Source organism: Argiope bruennichi, chromosome 9, assembly GCF_947563725.1.
Source record: "Argiope bruennichi chromosome 9, qqArgBrue1.1, whole genome shotgun sequence".
Taxonomy (NCBI): Eukaryota; Metazoa; Arthropoda; class Arachnida; order Araneae; family Araneidae; genus Argiope; species Argiope bruennichi.
Genome location: NC_079159.1, coordinates 82,575,474 through 82,598,533, shown reverse-complemented (window position 1 = coordinate 82,598,533; position 23,060 = coordinate 82,575,474). Strand labels below are relative to the sequence as shown.

The 23,060-nt window shown below is 25.4% G+C and overlaps 2 protein-coding genes across 7 annotated transcripts in view; one reads left to right on the top strand and one right to left on the bottom strand.

The window, feature by feature from the left end:
• The window catches only part of LOC129984277 (sorting nexin-29-like), a 34,997-nt gene extending 25,109 nt beyond the window's left edge, over window positions 1-9,888 (top strand). For 2 of the 5 annotated variants that reach the window (XM_056094122.1, XM_056094125.1), the window contains 8 exons: window positions 323-408; window positions 547-647; window positions 2,184-2,300; window positions 2,714-2,772; window positions 3,227-3,323; window positions 6,789-6,929; window positions 7,577-7,716; window positions 8,978-9,887. In XM_056094122.1, coding sequence (XP_055950097.1) covers window positions 323-408; window positions 547-647; window positions 2,184-2,300; window positions 2,714-2,772; window positions 3,227-3,323; window positions 6,789-6,929; window positions 7,577-7,716; window positions 8,978-9,089 — 853 coding nt within the window. In that variant the 3' untranslated portion in view covers window positions 9,090-9,887. Of the gene's footprint in view, window positions 1-322; window positions 409-546; window positions 648-2,183; window positions 2,301-2,713; window positions 2,773-3,226; window positions 3,324-6,788; window positions 6,930-7,576; window positions 7,717-8,977 lie in introns of all 5 variants that reach the window. The other 3 variants (XM_056094123.1, XM_056094126.1, XM_056094124.1) reach the window with 2 other exon arrangements.
• A 5,045-nt stretch (window positions 9,889-14,933) lies between these two features.
• Window positions 14,934-22,816, bottom strand: LOC129984188 (josephin-1-like). 2 transcript variants are annotated; one of them, XM_056094000.1, is made up of 6 exons: window positions 22,525-22,816; window positions 22,224-22,336; window positions 18,046-18,263; window positions 17,825-17,950; window positions 16,519-16,693; window positions 14,934-15,792 (listed from the first exon to the last, which is right to left on the bottom strand). In XM_056094000.1, exons 2-6 carry the CDS (start codon window positions 22,275-22,277, stop codon window positions 15,526-15,528), a joined length of 840 nt encoding a protein of 279 aa, XP_055949975.1. In that variant the 5' UTR covers window positions 22,278-22,336; window positions 22,525-22,816; the 3' UTR covers window positions 14,934-15,525. The 2 variants fall into 2 exon arrangements, with proteins under 2 accessions (XP_055949975.1, XP_055949976.1); XM_056094001.1 differs by lacking the exons at window positions 22,224-22,336; window positions 22,525-22,816 and adding an exon at window positions 19,727-19,986.
• Between the last annotated feature and the right edge of the window lie 244 nt (window positions 22,817-23,060).

Sequence of the window (23,060 nt, the reverse complement as noted above, 5' to 3'; positions counted from 1 at the left end):
TGAAAATGCGTTTACCTTACTGCATATCATTCCTTTATGGAGTACAGTTCTCCAAATGTTCTAGTCTTGGGTTCTTGAAACAAATGGTATATAATTTTAATATTTTGTGAAGATTATTTTAGCAAAATAAAATGTGAAATTCCTTTTTTTTATGTTATGATTTTTCTAAAATTTAATAGCATGTATTTAATGTATTAAAAGAGTGGTTATTGCTTGATGCTTTAAAGACAGTAAATAAATTTTTGTGATTAAAAAAAATCTTTTATATGAGTTGTATTTATTGCTGTCAATTGTTTCATTTTTTTAAAAAAAATTTCTTTAGGGAAAATGAATTATTGAAACATCAATTAAAGAAATATATTGCTGCTGTACAGTTATTGAAACATGATAGTGGGAAAGTGCAGGAGTGTAAGTTTCATTTCCATTTTACCGTAATGGATGTATTTAGTTGCAAGCTGTATTTTTAATTCCTGATTGCTTTCGAAATAAAATTATTTTTTTAAATATAATTATTACCTCTTTCCAAATTACCATTTCTGTTTTTAGTAACTTCGGTAGTTGGTGAAGTTCAACCTCCTATTCCAGAGCCTAAAGTATTTATTGACCATCAGTTTGAAGCATCTGAATATGAAAAAAAATTAGTCCAGGTATTTTCTCCTAATTTAAATTAACTGCCCAAAAAAATTATATGATGTGACTTTTTTTAAGATCATAATTATTTTGAAAATATGATGTAAGTATATGAAATAATTATTGCAATTGAATTTTATTTTAAACCCCTAAGTTTTATTGACAAATAATAATGCTCTATGAAATCCCAGACTTATTGTAAATTAACTGTTTTTGATAATCAATTGGTTTGCTGGGAATATTGGTTGTGGTGATTAAAATTGAATATCTTGTTCATAACTTTATGATAGTTGTATAACTAGTGTGGGACAGGCGGGGCAAGTGCCCTAAACTCTAATACTAGGGGGTATTGTAGAGAAATTATTTAAATTATTGTAGAGAAATTATTAAAAAGTCTAAAAAAAATTTTTTTTTATTCCCTCTATCTAAAATAAAATTTCTTGAAAACAAAATTGAAGAATTTTTCCCTTTTATTTTAATATTTCTATGGTATATTCATGTGTTTCGATTTATTGCCAACATCAATTGCGTAAGAAATTATTAAAGTTTTGGATGTATGAATTAAAGTAAACACCATTTATGACATAAAAAAAGTGAGTCATGAATGTTTGAAAATACTTTTTTGATTAATAAACAAAGGCAAATGTATCTTCTTAATATAAATAAACTAAGATGATCATATTTCTCTTTACCAAACATTCACATCAACTGGAAAAAAGCAATTACTGTTTTGAAATGTGTAATAGATTGTTTAGAATTGTTATAAGCTGAGCTAATTGCGAACCTAGAATAAATTTCATTAATAATAAAAATAGCAAATCTGTAAAAATTATTAACAAAAAAACACATATTTTATGTAATAGTAGAGATGTGGATAGAATAATGAGCTATTAACTGAAAATTTTTGTTGCTTTTTGAGGTTTGAAGATGGTATGAATTTATTTCATTTTAAATTTGTAGCAGAACATTAAAAAAAAAAACACCTTGATATATAGTGTAATGATATTTTTTAAATCTAATTTAAATCTTAATTAATTTCTTCATTTTTATTTTAAATTAGTACATGTTACTTTATTCTAAAATGTTCCCTTATTTCCTGATCCAAATCCTACTTTTTATTTAATTATTATCAACATGCTGTCTAAAAATTGTTTTTCTCAAGCCATGAGTGAAGGGATCCCTGATTGTTTCAAAGATACCTAAGATTCCCTTTCTTAAGTTGACATATGTCAAATAAATCCCTATTGAAATCTCATTTCTGTTGTATTCTGTCACTTTGCTATTATGTCACTATGTAAACAGATGTCTTTGTATAATTTGTACAAGGGGGAAGAGATGATACCTCTTGTAATGAAATAAATCGAAGTTAAAATTTCAAAAGTTTCTTTTTTCAGCCATACATTTCTAAAATTATGTTTACAACATAATATATATATATATATATATAATATAATATGGAAAAATCTTCTTAAAAATATGTTAAACTTTTACATTAAGAGATTATAAATGTTACATTTTGAAATTAAGTAAACATAACTATTTTATCTGGATAGGTAGCAGAAATGCATGGTGAGCTTATGGAATTTAATGAAAGACTTCATCGCTTGTTGCTGCAGCGTGAAACTGCTATTCGCCGACTGAAAGAAGAACTTATTGATTTAAGAGGGCCTGTAAGTAAAGTAAATTCTTAAATTTAAATATGTCATGTAAAATATATTCAAATAATTATGATCATAATTAGTTCAATTTGACATTGAGTTTGACGAAACTGCTTGCATTACTTTTATTGTCACTTAGAAAACAAATTGAAAATTCAGTTTTTATTTAAACTGCATAACTTTCTTAAATATACAAAACATTCAGGATTAAATTATTTTGGTGTAAATATTCCAAATTAAGTGCTTTGTCAAATGTATGCTTTTATATGTATTTCACATGTTGATGCTATGTATTAAATAATTGTGTGAAGTTGTGACTTATTTTGCCCATAACATTAGATTCCATTATTATTTAGAATTTTTAATGTTATTTTATCCAGAATATATGCATTTTTAAATTTGCTTTGTTTATTGATTTTTTTTAGCTTCCAGATGATAATCAGACATCAGATGATGATATTAGTATCACTTCAGATTATGATGCGTAAGTTCAAATGTGTTTTTAAATTGATTTGAGAGCATTCTTGCTAAAAATTACTAATTAGCTTCCTTCATTAAATATTAGTTAATTAATTTCAACTATCTTTTGATCTGATGCATTATACTATCTTTATTCTGATTTAAGTACTCCTTTTTTTTAAACTATATATATGCATATGCTTGTATGTAGTTTAGTGTGTTATTTTCTAAGATAAAAATTTCATAATTTATTACTTAATGCATTTTTATTTTTTAAGATAAATAATTTTTATATGAATTGGAGTTTTAAAACTATTTTATAGTTTTCACTGTAGCTATATTTCGGCTTTCACTTTAGTTATATTCCCTGAATCATAATCAATAAATAAAAAATTAAATAATAAATTAAGAATACAAAATACGAATTATTTAAAATTATATTAAAAATTCCGTGAGGATTTCCTACCAATCTATTTTAGTTCATCTCAGACAGCAACTTTGAGACCTTTGATAAATGTGTGGATTCCATCTGCATTTCTGACTGGGAAGAGTGCTGATGTACATCATGTTTATCAGGTAGGTAAATTTCTTATAAACTTTTAATGTATAATTTTAATTTTACTTTTAATGTATAATTGAAATATATAAATACTGTAAGTGTCACTTATTCTAATGACATTATATTTTTGAATAAATTAGAATATTTTGTATTGTGTTGATTGTTTACTTTTTCCTATCTTTAATTATTTGATTATTTTTTCCATTAATATAACTACTATTTGAATATTATCAGTTTAGTTAGTTTCTTTCCTCTCTTTTGATATTCTAGAGATAACCTTGATATGTTTGATGGCTACCTATGCATGCTTAATGATAACCTTATCATGGTCAGAGGCTGAAATCGAATTTAATGTGTACTCTTATTGCTCATACTTTACACTTTAGAAACAAACTATGCTATATAAACCAGTTTCTTTATTCTTGATATTGTAAATATTTGCTGAATATGATTTTGATAGATTATCTTAATTGTCTTCATTTAGCTTTTCCAATAGAAAATTAGAAATTACAGAGTGTCTTCTGCATTATCATATTGTAGATGAAGCCAAAGAAATCAGCAAATGGTGAAAGCAATTTACTCTGTAGGACTTTTCAAATATGGAAAAAGAAAAATAACAAATAATGAATTTAAAAAAGAGGATTAACGAATTGAATTATCTTGTAACAGCAGTTGATAGAGAATGCAGATAATGATGTTAAAAATAATAAAGCACTTTTAATTTACAAGAAGTTGAATTAATTTCTCTAAAAGAGAACAGAATTGTTTCATTTTGCTGTGAAGATTAACCAACAAAGAAAAGGAAGGATATTTTGAGACAGACTGAAAAACAGTGTTCATTCTTCAGTCAGTCTTTGCCTCAAGCAAAAATTGGTATATTAAAAAAAATATTTTGTATTTACTTATTAACCAGTTATACAAAACCTTTCAATTAACATTTGTTTATTTTTCCTCTTCTAAACTAAACAGTATTTAGTTTTGTTAAAATTATGAATACTTTCTTAATTTATTTGAACTAAATCTCTATTTTCCTATATAAAATTAACTTTGCATAAAATTATAGTAGTAATCTCTGCTTCAATAAAGGTTTATTTTATTTTTTGAAAACTTCATCTACTTTATGGAGTAGATGAAGAAATTTCAAAACTACTTACTACTTATTCTTCTTCTAAAAACTGTCTACTGTTTGGAACAGTATGTTAAATACTTTCCGCCTTCAAGAATTTAATTTCATATGATGCTCCTTAAGTATTCTGATTCTATTCTGTCTGTTATCCCATTGAATAAATTATTGGCAAAACCCATTGAGTACATTATTAAAAAAGCCTTCTAGCCCATTGAATTAATTATTGGCAGATAATTCTGGGTGTTGAACAGGAACTGAGAAATCAGGAATAATCGGGGAATTTTATTGATCTAGAAAAACTATTGAAAAGTCAAGAAAATTTGTTATGGGAGCATTTCGCATAATCATTTTTTTGCATCCAAAATTTAGTGGTGCCAAAATGATCATAGCAACAGCAATCCAGAATAGTTTTCTTTTAAGAGTATGCGACTTTTTGGAATTTAATTATGAAAAGAAAAATAAGTTAATGAATACGGGAATGAAGCTTTTGACTTTGAATGAAGCTGGGAATGAAGCTTTTTACTTTTCCGTGTACAGCAAGAGTAAATAACTTTAGTTTGACTTGCTCTTGTATACTTGTAGTGATGCTATATCATATTATTAAAAATGATAAAGATACTTATCCAAGGCATACTTAAATGTCAAAACAATTGATTTTAATTGCAAGGAAATCGTGAGTTAAATATGAAGAAATTAAAGAGAAAAAAAATTAAGATAGGAAAGGAATTAAGTGGAAATTTGCAAAGAAAAAAGAAAGCAGAGTATCATGTTAAAGAATTAAATGCAATATATATATATATATATATATTGAGGCAAATATATATATATATTTGAAAAAAAACAAAAAACAAAAACAAATTGTAGGCCTCAAAATTTTGCAAAAAAAAAAAGGGGGGGGATTTTAAAATTTTTCAATTCACTTAAAGCAGCACTGTTTATGTTAAACTGAGTGTTTTTTATTAGTATTTAATAATTTTGTTTCAGTTTTGAAGTGTAACAATTATTTTTGGTAATTTTTTGCATTTTAAGTGCAATAAGCTAGCAGTTGTTATTTTTTATTGGAGTTATTATCTGTAAAATAGTATTTCATATCTAGTATAATTTGTAATGATAAATAAAATTTAAAAAATATATTTGTTTATAAAAGCATAAGGTTTTAATTAGAACAATTAAATTCTTATGATTTATTAAAGAAAACAAGATTTGAAGTAATATGTTGGCAGTTACTCTGGTTTAAATCTTTCTTAAAATATATACTTTTAGGTATGTATAATTATACTATTTCTATATTTATGCTGTAACATGTTATTCTGGGGCTAATTAATTATTGAACTGTGTTAAAATTTTGAGCAATATTCATAATAACCTTTACTTTTTTAACTTGCATTGTAAAGAGTAATTTTAATTTTTCTTAGAATTCTTATGCAGTTTTAAAAACGAAATATTTTATTAAAGTTTTCAGTATTTTTACATATAAGAAATCAATATACTGTTTTGGCACATGTTTTTAGGATTGTCATTCCATTTTTTAAAAAAATTACATGTTATAAGAATGTTTATTTTTTTCAAATTAAATAACTTGTAAAAATGTTTTAAATAATGTATTTTGTACACTGTCAGAAAGTCACAACACTAATATAATTAATGACTATAAGTTAGGGAAATATTGCAAGTTTAGTTAGGGAAAAGTTAGTGTTTTTAAGTTTTTGTAGCCACCCTGTAATTTGTAACTCATCTATATTTTCGTGAGTTTTTAAATTATTGCAAATAATCTCTTTGCATGTAACAAAATTATTTCTTGTTCTCTTTTTGTTGCTTTGAATCTCCAGAGAAGTATTCAAAGTTTTTTAGATTTTAGACAAACTGTGCTTCAGCAGTTGTTACTATATTATTGATTAATGATTGAGAATTTTACAGTGCCTTAACTAATTATTAAAACTGATATTTAAAAGAAATTCAGTATAATTCTAATGCCATAATATTTTATGATAATAATAATAATTCACTAGCCATTAGTATTAATTAGGGGAAATAATCTAAAGTGATATATTTTATCTGAAGCATCTTCAATTTATAGTCATTTCCTAAGTAAAAAGGACATATCTTGGCCTTTCCTTTGAAATAACATTCATTTTTTTGTTGAATTTTTAAAGGTGTTTCTTATTTTTCCAAAGATATAATTATAAAATTCTTTTGTATTTACTATAAATCAAAGTATATCACATAATTATGTTTTCTAACTATTTTTATAAAGTTTCTGACAATTTTTTTATTAGTCTTTGTAGTTTGTTTTGATTTTATTAAAAGATTAGTAATTTGTAACAAACAAAAATTGTTCATTAATTTTTCTTTTCAGGTATATGTTCGAATAAGGGATGATGAGTGGAATGTATATAGAAGATATGCACAATTTTATGCCCTCCATAAAATATTGAAAAAGAGAGATCCGATTGTAAATACTTTTGATTTCCCACCAAAGAAAACAATTGGGAAGAAAGTAATTATTGAGCAGTAGTCCATTCTTTAATTTTTTTGATATTTTAATATAATCAGATATAAATAATTGGAAAATGGATTATTTTAAATTTAATATGCAGATAAAGATGATTCTTTTCTGTTTGTTAAATTTTGGAAAAGTTCAGATAGCCAAGATGATTATTTATATTTGTAGAATGCATGAAATTTAGGGTATCCATAAAAAATAAAAATTATTATGGTTTTTCTTTATATTTATTAACAATATAAAGTGTAAAATAACTTTACATAAGATATTTTCTACAAAATTTGTACTGCTTAATATTTTAAATTTCATAACATCAAATTTTTTTAAAAAATTAAATGTGTTTATGTAATTCATAATTTTTATGATGTATAAAATCTTGTTTAAATTATTTTACAAATATACAAAAGATAGTTAATAACTAATTTGAATATTTGAGCTAGAAGAAATTTAAATTTTTTAAAGGCTTTTTTTTAAATGCTAAAAATAAAATGGCTTCATTGTCTTTCATAGTAATATTAAAGATATTTTTTTAACGCTTCCATTATATCTGCTTTTCAAAATTTATCAAAGATTAATATAAATGATCTATTACTTTTTCCCTCATTTAATATTTATTATATCAGTTTCAACTTAAATTTTAGGATGCAAAAGTTGTTGAACAAAGAAGGCGACGATTGCAACATTATTTACGTTGTGTTTTGAATTGGTTACTTCAAACTAATGCAGATATCTCAAACAGTCCAGATAAAGAGACGTTTATATCTCTTTTGCCATTTTTCAGGTAAGATAAGCTTTTTTTTTCTTTTTTTGCTATTTCTAAAAATATGAGTTTTATACCCTATTTGTAAACATTTAACTTGTCAACACTCATGAAAATGCGCCAATCCTTTCGCTACCTTTTGGCAATAATATCATGTTGGGCGAAAATGGTCGATGGGATAATCCCAAAGTACGAAAATGGTCGATGGGATAATCTCCCGTTTAGGAATTTGATAATTGACTCAGTTTTCATTACGAATTTTTTCTGTGTTTATCATTTTAACAGTTCTTGAGGAAATTTTATCCATGCTATAAAACTGTAGAAAGCATTTCATTTCTCATTAAATACATTTAGATTTCTAATAAAGGAGTACAAAAATTGTGAAAATAAGTTTTCACTGGAAAAATTTTGTAACTTAAGTAATTTTAGAAATTTCTCCATATTTATTTATTTTTATTAAATTAATGATTAATTTCGTAAATGATTTGGGATTGTCATTGGAATATATTTTTTTATTCTTTTCCACGTTCAGTCTTCCCTTTTTTTGTTAATAAAAGCAAGGCAGTCTTAACTTTACTATGATTTGTTGTGTTTTTGTGTCTCCATCCCCTTTATTAAATTCTTTGTTTTTTTTTAAACTAAAAAAATAATAAAGATATATAAAAATAAAATTTTAAAACTTTTATAGTGTAAAAAATATTTTTTGTGCTATAAATATTTTTTTTTAGGTTTATCAAGGGAGAATGCCAAAATCTCAGTAAATTTTTAATTAATTAAAATTGTAATAAGTAACTCTGAGACACACATTTATATCTTATAGAATACATTTGTTCTAAATTATATAGTATCAGTCCATTATTATGCCTTATAGAACATGCACAAATGTATTCTTTATTATTAGTAAACTATAATTGCTTGGCATGAATGGAAATTATTTGATATTTTTATTTTTAAGTGAATTGAATTGATCATTTAATAAAACACAAAAACATGGTAGAACTTTATTATATCAAATTTAATTTAATGCTTCCAGGAAGTATTTTTTTCCACTTTTAAAGATTAAAGTTGATTTGTTCAGCTTGATTCTAATGACTACTTTATGTAATATGTAAATGTTAAAAACATTTATTTTTAAAATATGCATGTTTAAGATGGTATGTTAATACATTCACCTCTGGAATCTTTTTATTCAATTTACTTTAGCTCAAAAGTTGCTAAATGTCATCAGTTTTTTCCCCCATTTTCAATAAATATTGCTTAAATGATTTTCGTTACTTTTTAGTGATCAAGTTAACACCCAGAAGAAGCAGTCTCGAAACAGTCGAGCTCGGCAATCTGATAATTCCTGTTTGAATCCTGAGCAGTCAGCCACACCACATTATACGGGCTTATAAACTTGACATTCCACTGTACATTTGATATATTTTTTTCTGAAATTATGTGTTTTTTGTTGCCATTTTTTATGTATATTTTTAAAAAATTTAAACAATATTTTTAATCTTGTGTATATAATTGTTGCAAATGTATTTAAATGAAAGCATCTCTCAATATTTATTAATAAGCAGTTTATCTATAGTTTTATGATATGAATTCCCCCCCCCCTTTGTGGAAATTTAAATTAATATGTGGCCCATTAAAAATTATATAATTCTATTTAGTAATTTGATTTTTTATCTGTAACATATTCAAAATATTATTAGCTCTGTTAATCATTAAATAATAGGGCATAATGTTCATGCAATTTAATAGTTAAGACGAGTTTAGTAATAATGAAATTGAAATGTCGATGATTTATTTTCAATTCTAGTTTCCTTTGTTAAAATTTTTTGTGACGTATTTTGAGATGAAAAACTGTAAATATGTTATCAATGATATACAATTGATATATATATATGTATGCATTTCTTTCTGTGAATTTGACACACTTTTGTCTCATATAACTCTCTAATCATTTTTATATGAATGTGATTGCTAGTCATGGCTATAATTATTTGATAAGTCTCATTATATAAATCATTCTTTCAAGTTGTAATTTGATTGACAATCAAAATGGGATAAATATACAGATGTAAACTTGAATGAATAATATTTAATATATTCTGCATAAAAATTATGAGATATTTTGTAATTTTTGTAAATTGAGTTACAATACTTTTTGTTTTTCAAAAGATAGAAGCTTTTTAACTTGTTAAGAATCTAATTGAAATTATTGTTTCAAAAATTTTATTGAAATCCAATATTGTTACAAATTGTGTAAATGATTAATTTTTTTGTGTGAATAGAGTTTTGATTGATGTTAAAACAGTAGATTGTTCTGAAATAGTATTTATTTTTAATTTTTTTTTTAATAAAAGGAAATTTTTGCTGTAATTTTATGCATAAAATGCTAGAATTAAACATTATTGCTGATTTTTTCTCTATGAATATATATGTTTCAGAAATTTAAATCAGACTGTTAAAATAATATGAAATATATATATATATATATATATATATATATATATATATATATATATATATATATATATATATATATATTCAAATAATTTTTATTGTATACAGACCCATAAATAATTTTTTGATGAATCTGCTCTGTTGTTTAAAAATGTATTTTGAAATTCCTTATATAAGCATCTTTTGTTGCCCATCGCCTTAAATATTATTGAGAGGTCACAATTATAAAATCTCCTCAAACAGGAAAGTCAATTTTAGTGTGCGTTCTTTTAATATATACATTTTTTACTTTCAAAATAAGTTATTTAAAGATGAATTGCAAAAATTAACTTCTTGTGATTAATATTGATTTATAAAATATAAAAATGCATGCATTCGATCTGTTTAAATACAGATTGCCTAAATATTTTTTTCTTAAAATGTGATATTTTTAATTTGTGATGTTATTGTTAAATTATATTGGTGAATTTTTGTTAGAGAGAAAGTTTTGAAAGGATTTGCTGTATTTCAGAATTTTTTCGTCTTTCTAAATTAGAATGTTTTGATATAGAAAATTTTTTTAAAAAAATTATAATATTATATCAGATTAATTTATTGAATTAAGATATCTTCTCTGTATCAAGAGTTTAAAACGAAATATTGAAATAAAGGAGCAAGAACAAAATCTGTATGATTTGTCATTAGAATTAAATAATGCTAGTTTATTTAATAGCTACTAATTTGCTATTCCCTCTTTTTTTTAAAAAAAAAACTTGGAGCAAGAACTATCTAATGATCTAACCAGAAACTATCATGCAATAGATATAGCACCTGATAGAGCTATTTCCTAAAGTCGTTAATTGAATTATTACTAAATGTAATTCATTGCAATAAAGTTTTCAGTTTTCTTAGCATATACTATCTATTATTTCCACAATTGTTTTTCCCCTCTTGACAATATAAGTTTTGTTGTTTTAGTTTAGTTATATTAATGTCCCGTTGTAAAGCAATACTAGGGCTATTTTGGGACGGACCTCGTAATTTTGAACCACAGTCAGATGACGAGGATTACACCTGAGCTGGTACACTCATCTCCACACCACACCAGCGGGAGGACATTTGGCATGATGGATTTATCGTGCAACAGACCCCCTTACATGACGGTTCTTTGGTGGAATCAGGTCTCGAACCTGAAACCCTACGACTCACAAGCCGAGACCTTACCACCAGGCCACCGCGGCCTCTATAAGTTTTGTTGGAAAAGAGTTTTTAGAAATTGAAATTTTTCATATTCAATGCTTTTGAATTTTTGGTACTAAGTATGCATGCCTTACAAAATAAATGAAATAATGTTTCTTCATTGAAGGAAATATTTCTTATTATTGCCCCTGTCTTTCAAAGTGATTTTTGTTATATATTACTTTTTAAATGTACTAGATTATAAGCTTTTTACACATTATATTGAATGCATGTAAAAGAAGTAAGCTTTCACTCTCTGTAACATGTCTTTCAGTGTGCGCTTGCTTCTTGTTAATATTTTTGATCAGCAGCGATCACTTCATTGCTTTTGTAAAATGGCATATTAAGATACTTAAAATTGTGCTTGTTGGATTTTTGGAAAAGCTTTCTAGACTTCTGAGAAGCACTTTTCTTAAATTTAGAGATATTAGTTTAGCTAATATCCAATAACTTCTACTAGTGGTGTAGATTTTACTGACAAAAGAATAAATTATTATTGAATTCAATGCATGGTAATGATGTTAAAAATGCATTGTTGTAATTAAGAAATATCTTAAATTATTGTCAAGAAATGGTTATTGATCAAATGGCTATTTTTATATATGTCTACAAAAAATATTTCCATTCTTTAATAAAATTGGTTTTATTGGGAGCTTTAAACATTTTGCTCAAAACTTTATTTTGCATCCGCTAGTCCTGGAAAGCTATAATTGTGCCAAAATAAAAGCTGGCAAAAGAATACAAAAAAAAAAAAAAAAAAAAAAAAAACATTATTCAATTATGAAATTTTATATTTCTGCAATATTTTATTGTAAAATAAATGCTATAAATATCTTTAATATTATATATGATGGAGATTTATTTTAAATGCTTTAATTTAATGGAAATTTAACAACTTATTATTGACATTTTTGTGAAACAAATAATGAAATACCTGGTTATATAAATTATATATCTGTATGATTCTTTATTTTATTGTTATTATAAAGACATATTTAAAAAACAATCTAATTATTGTCCACATTTAATTGACTTTTAATGAAGGTGCTTGCCATCTTTTTGAATCTTATTTGTTAGTAAGTTTCTCTTATTTTTCTCATTCATAGGTATGCTACTTGGATTTAAAATTTCTTATTCTCATCTATTTTTATTTTATTACTTCTACATAAGTTTTATTTATGTATTTTTTTACATTATTTTTTTCAGTAAAACCAAAACTGCCAAAATATGTGATGTAGATAATAACACAATACATGCAAATGATATTGTAATTTTATATTATACTAAATAAAGCACTGAATAGAATATTTCTTACTGGGTATAGTTTTTAATTTTTGTGTTATTCTTATTAATTTTCTTTATTATTGGAGGTCAGAACTCTACAGGCCATTATGTAGGTCATAATGACATGAAATATTTGACTAACAGACACTCCAAATCATGCACTCAAGACTTAAGGTTAAAATATTTAGCACATTAAGTTTTCGATTAGGTAATGTGCTAAACGTTTTTTTGTGCTGCAATAAGTCCAATGTTTCTCCAAACCATTTCCAATTGTAAAATAGTATGTTCGACAGAGAAATAGAATAAATCTTCATTGATTCCCTTAACATGCTGAATAATGCTGCCTGTCAGATGTGATAATGTTGCAGGTTCTCTGTAGATCAATGGTGACAGGAGCACAAATATTAATTTTGTGTCTAGTAATTAAATAAATCACTTGGGAATATAGTAAATACAAGCAAATAATTCTATAAGTGCGCTTATTTGTTTTTATATAAAGGCAGATAATTCTATAAAGAATATCAAATTTACAGAATACTGTATATTACATTTAGATATATTCTGCCAGTATATTAAAAGAATTTCTCAAAACCATGCTTGTTTGCCAGCCATTATCAAGAAAATTATTATAATGCTGAGCATTTTTATTCATATATGTTGATAACATTAATTCTCTGATGGATTATTACAGTTTTATCAAGATATTATAACACCTTAAAATAAAAATACAGTACAACCTTGCATTTACATAAGTAGAAATGCTAAAATAATGAATTAAGGGCTATATTTCACAAATACACACTGTTAATATTACAGTATATTTTGTTCTTATTTTTAGTATTTATTTGAACATGGTTATTGGTTTACTCTGTGTTTTTAATTTTTTGTATCAACTGGCATTGAGAGGGATAGCTAAAATATTGAATAATATATACATATTTTTTTTAATTTAATTATCTTTCAAAATAAGAATATCGAATTATTTAAATGCTTTTTCAGCTTGCAACATTTTAATTTCTAATATTATAATAGCAAATTTTCAATCCAGACATTACTGCTGGATTGAAAGCAGTTATCCACAATTACTGCTTTCAATCAAAATGTGCTATCCAAGGTGGATTTTTGGTTGCCTCTTTTACATATTCTATGTTTCAAATTCTTAAATTAATTTTCACTGAACTCTATAATCTATAATAATAATATAAAGTCCCATGCCACTTTTTGATTTTTTTTCCCCTGCTTGACATTTTGTAACTGCAAGAAGAATAAAATTTCGTAAACGTAAATTGCAGAATATTAAAATATAGTGAATTTCAGAAATAAGCAAAAATGATTGCAGTTTAAGATGGAAATGTAAAAAAAAAATTATTATAGATTAAGATGCTTCTCCTTTATGACAAAAAAGAAATGTATAATTCAAATTTAACACATTTCTTTAAAACACCATAATTAAATCTCTGCTAATAATAGAGATGAATGTGTGTTTTGTTTGACCAAGAATTACTAAATTTGACACATGTATACTTAAGAGGGTGGGAACTTGCATCTCAAAGTGATTTTTTTTTTAAAGAAATAAAAATTAAGGAATTTTGGTGCTCTTAAATATAAAAAAATGCTTTTTTCATGATACCAATTTAACAATCATGGGAATTTTTTTGCTGAATTCTTGAAATTTTAAAAAAATATCCTTTGGCCTAATTTCTAACATTAGATTATTTGTTTCTTTCAAAATTCTACTCATTTTCATTGTTTCATCAAATATTTAATAATTTTTTCCCATTGTGAAGTTCAGATGAACTGGATATTTGTGTTTACAATAGCCCTATAAGGTTAAAGCAGTGTCTTCATTCGAAAATTTCGAGTACAATAAATAAAGTTAAAGTAAGAATAATAAAGCTGAAGCAAAATAATGACTTTATTATCAAACAGTCCGACAGAATTATGGACATAAAGTTATATCTAAATGATTTATCTAAAAACCAATATATCTTGTGAATCAGCTAGTCACCTGAGATGACTAGTAAATAATAAAACCAAAACAAATTAAATGAAATAGTAAACAATTTCAAATTTTACCCTGCCTGCATGAATTTCAAAATTGATTAAACATTGTTAATTGCTGTAAATAATGGTAACTATTCCTTTAAAAATTCAGTTCCCATAGATTCATGATATAATCAAAAATTTGTAATTTTTCAAGATAAGGCAATCTGTGTTCATAAGAATCAATATTTTACAGCAAAATGAGAATTTAATACATATGAATAAAATAGTCTAACAAATATATTTAATGTTTTTTATTTGACAAAATATATAAAATACAAAAAAGGACTAGCTGAATCATGTGACAAATTTCAATAAAACCAGACAGCATATATTTACAATAGCTGATGTGAGTGCTATTACAGCAGCGAAAAATAAACTTCCAACCCAATAAAAATAATACAAAAATTTTATATACAAACTACATAAAATCTGAAAAATAACAAACAAAAAAATAATAATCAAGATTTTATTTTACAGAAACAAAATAAAATTCACAATTTAAACGAATCGAAACGAATTAAAATAACCGGTAAATAAATGTATTTCAGATGTAATATTCTTCACAGGTCACAATGTTCATACACAATTAGCTCACAAATCAGCAAGGACGGAAAATGTGCACACAATAGAGAGAAGATTTTAATAAAAATTCAAAATTCTCTTACAAAAGAGAAAGGAATAGCTCTCACAATCATTAATTTAACTCCTTGTTTATCAAAAAAATATTTTTGTGTTGCCTTCAAAACCTGTTTATCTCTTCTACATCTTTTATAAGTATTATAGAAATCAATTCTACAGAACTGTTTAACTTCTGAATATTAAAACCAGCTATGACTTTCTATGTTCTCTTATTCCTGTATTTTCACGATGAATATTTCTGGAAATCTCAGGTCTACTATCTTCCTCAGAGTTCAGATGAATTACTGCAACTGTGCTGTTCACACGATTGCTCGAGGTATTATGAGATGGAGGTTCATTCCATCTGGGCTCTTTTTTCCATAATGAATTTCGATCCAGATTTTGGTCAACAACTAAAAATATTTCACGATCTTTCCCACGAATTTGCTCTCTCAGATAGGTAACAAGATCAGGTGCCTGAAATAATAAAAAATTAAGTTCCAGCTCTATATCTAAATTTATTCAACCAATAAGGATACTATAGGCATATTTTTAAAAGACATCAAATTGAATTTAAAAGAATTACTACTTAATGCATTCTTGTTGTTGTGAAACATTATTTCAGTAACAGAAAAAAATAGTATTCATCAATATTTTTTGAATAAATAATGTATTGGTACGCATTTTTTTTTTTTTTTTGTCATGTAACAGAAATGGACAGCATTTTACATTAATTTTTTTTTTCAATTTGATCACCTTTAATACATGAAACCCCATTTTGTAACAAAAAGAAGATGGCTATGGCTGTTCTTAATTAAAATAATAAAAAACACAAATATAATTTGCAATTTGAAAATGACATTTTCAAATTGAATAATAATAATAATAATTTTTTTTTCCAAAAATCTTTAAATATTTATACATATGTTATTAAAACCAATTCTAAAATTTTAATTCTAACAGTTATCTTCGGTGTTTCTAAATAGAAAGTAGCGGATATATTATGCATATAACTATGGTTATAATTCAATGGTTTAAAATTACATAGTATTATTTAATATACAACATAACATTAATAAATGTATAAAGATAATACATTTATTATTTTTGTATTTTTAAAATTTTAAGCTTTTAAACTTTTACTCAAAACAGTTATATATTTCATAATGAATATTGATTTTTTTATTTGGAAATCTTACTTACTTTACCAATAGCAACTGGACTTTCTAACTTTGAGTCCAAATTATAAAATGTTCCATCAATTTCTTTAACAGCAATCCAGTGTTTTCTATTAAGTCGTAATGGTAGAAACTTCATTTCACTCGGTATATTTAAAATCAAACCACAAATTTTGCTAAAATCAATGTTACTTGGATCTCTAGATTAAAATAATAATAAACATCAGTTAATATTTTTTGTCTGGATATTAAAAATTCTAATGTATTATAAGTTTACAAAATAAATACTTCATATTTAAAAGATTTAAAAACTTAACTGTCAATTTTTTTTTTTTTTTATTGGTTGGATTTAAATCATATTTCTCATATTACATTTGTTAGAAAATTAATAATTTACATAAAATAGTCATACTAGAAGATAAAAGTGAATTTTTAAAAATTTCTAATCGTATTAGGAAATTTTCAACAATTCACAAGAGAAGCCTTTATATCTTCTTGAATAAAAGGAAACCTTCCTTGATAGACATATTTTATGTCGTGCAGCATGTAAGCAATTTGACGTCTGAGACTGAGTAGGCAATAGTCAAATATAATAAACTTATCGTCAGTGAAACATAAACAAGTAACAATATAGGATAATTTCTATAAAGATATTTTGATCTATGATAGGACATAAAATAAATGGATTGAACAAAATATTTTTTCTTACAATTCTCACAAAAAATTAAATATCTGTAAGATGTAGAAACAAACAGAAATTAAATAAAAAATAAAGGAAATAATGTGCTAGTTTGACTGTGAAAAACTATTTGGCATATTGCACAAAAACTAAAGAAATTTTGAAAATGAAATAACATATTTTTCAGTTACATAACATAGACAGTTTTTGTTCTTTTAAATCTTATTCACTGACAAACGATTAACATTCAGAAACTCCCATATATGCACATTTTTTATTTGTTAACTTAAGTGAACATTACATAAGAGGCAAGAATAATTAATGGCAGATAAATAAAAAGAATTAATCTAATACAGATATAAAAATTAATAAATTTAAAATCAAGATTGTTTTTTGGATTAGTTTCACATGCTATTAAGTCTAAAATTTAACAAAATAGAAGTTCTTAGAATATTCATGATCATAAAAGTCACGTGTGTAAGCCACTGGGAATGGATTGGATTACCATTATATTAAAAAATTATCACACAAAATGCTCTTTAATTTCATATAACAATTACATGATGATGAAAATTATTAGCATGACAATATTTTTTTCTATAGAAATAAAGCAAATAAAACCAAAAGATAAAATAAATATTAATCTCCATACTTTCGTTTATCAAACCACATTGCTTCATAGCCTTTAATTTGCAGAGCAGCCATCAAAACATTTACATCATAATTTCCAAGTCCAAGTAAACTCTTATGAGGATTCACCAAATTATCTGGTGATAAGCTATAATAGAAATTGCAATAGAAGGGTTGAAAATCAATTAAAAAACTGCTTAACAAAAGAAAGTTAATTAAGAAACAAAATGTAAAATATTGCACCTGTGACAAATATTATCCAGAATTTGCTTGTTAAAGGCATTTTTATCTTGGAACAGATTATTCAAGGCATGGAGAGCACAGAGTTCTTTTACTTGTTTCTCATGATAAATATTGCCTTTTGATCCACCTTTTTGAAGGGACTTTCTATCGCGACCAAACCAGTTTTCCACAAAATGTAGGCAAGAGTTATGCATGGATGCAAAACTTGATACAATGAACTAGAATGAAAAGACTGATTAAAACATTCAGTTGTAAAATTTTTAAAAAAATACTTCAATAAAAAATTTAATAAAGTTTTAAAGTATAATTAATAATAGTTGTTATTTGAATACAAATGAAATTATAATTTATCAAATTTTGATTTCATTTATCTGTGACAGTAATTCTGAGTCTACTGAGATTTTTCTTTCAAGATAATTTCTTCAACTTCTATTCATTTCAAAAAGCCATGTCTATCACTTTTAGGGAATTTTATTTCTCAGAGGTAACAAGCAGAGCATTTTTTAAAATACTTTTTGTTGTTAAATACCAAAACATAAACTTACGTACATATAAAAAAATTCATACTTTTAAAAATGTTCCAAATTTATTTCAAACGAACATGTTTGCAGTATAAAAAATAAGCATATATGTATTGTTTCATCAAAAGTAAACATCACTTTTCCCATCCTTTACCTAACCCATATTTTAATGAAATCTAAGTTGATTACCACAAAGCAAGGATATTTTCATCAGTATTGCCACTTAAATCGGGGGGGAAAAAAACACTTCCCTGTACATATATTCAAGATACAAGGAAATGCTCGAATAGCACTCATGTGCTTGGTCATAATGCAATATGATTTTAAGGAGTGGAAAGAGCAAAGAAAGCAACAATTTAACCTTATTTGAAACAATAGCATATTAGAAGAAAGTTTATATTTACATACAAAAAAGAAAATAATTTCTCTTTATTTATAATCTAGATTATATTATTTATATATTAAAGGCAGGATATATTACCTCTCATGCTCTTTGATGGCGAGTCACACAAAATTAAGAAATTGTAAAAATAAAATACAAAATAATTTTGTTATCAGGATAATAATCACTTAATGATTACTCAACAACAACAAAAAAAAAAAAAAACATTACAAAGCAAGTATTTTGGCATACATTTCTGCAACTTCTGCAAATTTTTCAGCCATTTCATTTTCAGTGAACATATGTGAAAATATTTTCGATAACATTACATGCATTAAAGGGCAAATGTGACACATCAAGTTTTAAAGCACATAAAATTCAGCTTTCAATTACTGTTTTTGAACAAATTGTTCGAAACTGGTCAGAAATTCAATTAAACATTTACAGATTTAACATGTCATCTTTTTATTTATTCCTTTTATCCAACATCAATGATGACTCTTTGGAACTGGCAATCAAATCTTGCAAGCGCCTGTTTTCCCATATTACTTAGCTTTATTATCTTCTTACAAAGCGAGCCTTATGAATTTTGTGAAACTTCTTGAATCCTTTCAGCAAAATCAGGTTTGATTTTTTTTTTATCTGTCCAATTTGTATTAAATACAGATTTTAAGCAGCTCATTGTTTAAAAATCTACTTTGAATAAACCAACAGTTTATCAAATAATAAACAAGCCAATCAATAACTAAAAAAAGATAGACAAAACCCACCACAATACCTGCGTAGATTGAAATGTTCCTGTCAGATAAATGTATTCTATTCTTTCATGCAGTTACAGAAGTATCACACATGCTCATCAGCTGAATTCAGGAATCTCATAAAAAAACAACTGTTGAGCAAATCGAAACTAGACTGATCTATACAGAAAAAGGAGGAGAGAATAGAAAAGGGGAGTTTCCATATTACACAATCACGAATGATATTGTTTCGTTTTTGGAAGCTATGACTATGATTTTTTATTCTCGTAATCTTTAGAAATCAGCATTTTTTAGAAGGGGGGGGGGGGGGTAATGAACTGAAAATTTCTCTGTATTTTCCCAGGTTTTTTTAGACAGTTTTAAAATTACCTGTGTTTTCTGGTGGCGTGGCAAGCCAGTTTCATTTTTGAAAATAGATCATTATATTCAACACACTGCAAGATTACATTACAATCCAAAATAACAGATATTTAACAGCTTTGGAACAATTTATAAGAATACTACAAAGTGAAAATACAAGTTGCTAACTTTCTGATTTAGAAATATGTTTGGATTAAGCAAAGAGTTAACAGAATATTTGAGATTTTTATGGATTCTACATAATTTTTTTTTATAAAATTATATAGCATCTACTAATGATTTAATTAAAATTTGTAAGTTTTTAAACAAAATGCATGCAAATCAGTTATTTGAAGTTATCGTCATATTTTAATTAACATTTGTCTTGATTTTTCTCTGAATTACATTCCAAGAACATGAATATGTATTTGTTGCCTATTTTCAGCAGCATTATTGCTTCTTATGGACAAACATACACTGGAATCATGTTCAAAAGGATATTTCTTTGTTGAATAATACTACCTATCACAAAAAGCAATATGTTCTAAAACAACAGAACATATTGCTTCTTAGAATGTAATGCACATTCTTCTTGTGTGAATATATACCTTCTTAAGTTTAATTTGAAGTTTATACTACACACACATGTGTATATATATATATAATAGATAGATAAGCATTTAAACCTTTCAGACTGTGATGTTATTTGGCATTACCAAAAAACCATGCTTTCCATTTTAAGTTGAATTGGAGAGCATATGACAGAGCCTAGAGGGCAATGTAAATTAGATACAAACAAATAATGAATAATTTTAATTAATAAATCTGGATGCAATTATTTAATTAGGCTGAGATAATGTGATGTATTTCCACGTTTTTATTATTTTTTAATTTTACTTAAAATAGTTTGAATCGGAACAAAGAATAAAAATCTGGCTAAATCTGAAAAATTTTAATATAAAAACTTCATGACTTTAATCAAGTGTCTGAATCCAATTGGATAAAACTAGATTATTAAAAAATATCATAGCAATCAAAAGAATATCTTTCTTTTTTCTATTTTCATACACTTAAAGGGTCTGTAATAAATCTAAACTAAGACAAATTCAATTAACTAATTTTTAAAATGCTTATATCAAATACCAATATATCATATTAGGTATTTACTATAATCAACATTTCTGATGTATATTCTTTCATGCCACTTGGTAAGTATAGTCTCTTTATATTCTTCTTGAGGTATATTTTTAATGAAAGGCTGTACTACATTACAAATCTTGGTATCTTTTTTTAAGTTATTGACTCAATAATTCTTACTTGTAAATCTGAAAGCCAGAAATAGATGGACAAGGCTTGGGATATGTGTCCAGCTTAGACAGGTAATTTATGAACTTCGGGAACTTTGGAACAAAATATTATTCTCAAACTTAAAAGTTCATCACAGGTATTTTTTTTTAATCTTCTTTACAGAAGACTCTATGGTCTTTATAATGTATGTAGAAACACATTATAACAATTTCAACAATGAAAAACACAACTTGAAAAATTTGAGGAGTAAACATATATATAATCAGTACACAGCTTTTGAGCACAGATTAACAAATGAAACACATTTAATGACTTGCTAAAATTATAAACAATTTACATTATATGTTACAAATTTCCAGGTAATGCTGCATGTAAATACATGATTAATGATAGATGTTTTGTCATAGGTATTACACCCCAATACATATGAAAATAAAATTAGAAGAAAATCTTATTTTCATCTACCTTTATAACCTTGAGTACATTAATAATAAATGTTAAAAACTTGAAAGTCTTTGTCGGGTAATTTTCTTCAGTATAATATAGTGTACATTCTTTGAGAAAAATGAATACCATAAAAAAAACTCACTAAAGCTAATCAACAGAATCTAGAATGAATACCAAGATAATTCACTAAATGAAATTCATATTATATTAATTTTAAACCTCTGCATCATATTTGTAAATTTTCGTAAATACTCTTAACTTACTTTTGGAAAAAAATACAATTGAAATGTCTTCAAATAAGAGAACTCCCACATATATCTCAATAACACACACGAAAAAACAAGCTCCTTTTCTTAGTAATTATATTTATTTATACTTTCAAATCATTTTCATCTAACCTGAGAGAAAAATAATCATTCTTACCTTATGAAAAACAACTTCTACACTATACCCCAGAAAATTCAAAACGATTTCCATACGTTATCATTTTTGCATATGCTCACTTAATCATAAACTTCTTTAAGAATGAATCAATCCTAATGGATAAAAAAATAAAAGCAAATTTACTTCTTATTCGAAACAATAATTTGCACATACATCGTAGTTCTGCAACATACGTTAAAATAAACAAAACCGAAAGTAAAACTAATTAAGCTTCAATTAGCTAAATTTTCGTCATTTACGCAATAACGTAGAATTAAGTAAAATAATGATAGATTCTTACTTAAAGTCTGTTGTTTTCTTCAATACATAATACAATAAACTAAAAATATTATTATTTTAAACATAAATCAGTGTTCTATTTAACTGCGCTGTTATTAAAGCGTTGGTTTAAATATCCCCAAAATATAATTTTTTTTATTAAAGAAAAGCAATATTATGAAATCACAACCACTAATGGTTAGCTTCTGAAATTAAATAAATATTAAAAATAATATTCATCAACTAAATACACGTAATACACTGAACACAGTTCTAGTATATAAACATAAACAGAAGAGTAGCGTTGGAGGAAGGGGGAGTGGACACTGCATTAAAGTGACACGAGATACATGTCAATATCTGTAGAGAGTTGATTTATTAGGAAAAAAAATTATCTAAAAGAAGTCTTTTGTAATATTTCTGTTGCAAAATAAAAATTTTGAATAGTTTGAAAATTATTCGGTAATAAATACTTTATAAAATGATTTTTTTAAAGATATAAAATCAATCAATAAAGTTCATAATCAACCAACAAATAATTTCTTCCAAATGAATGGC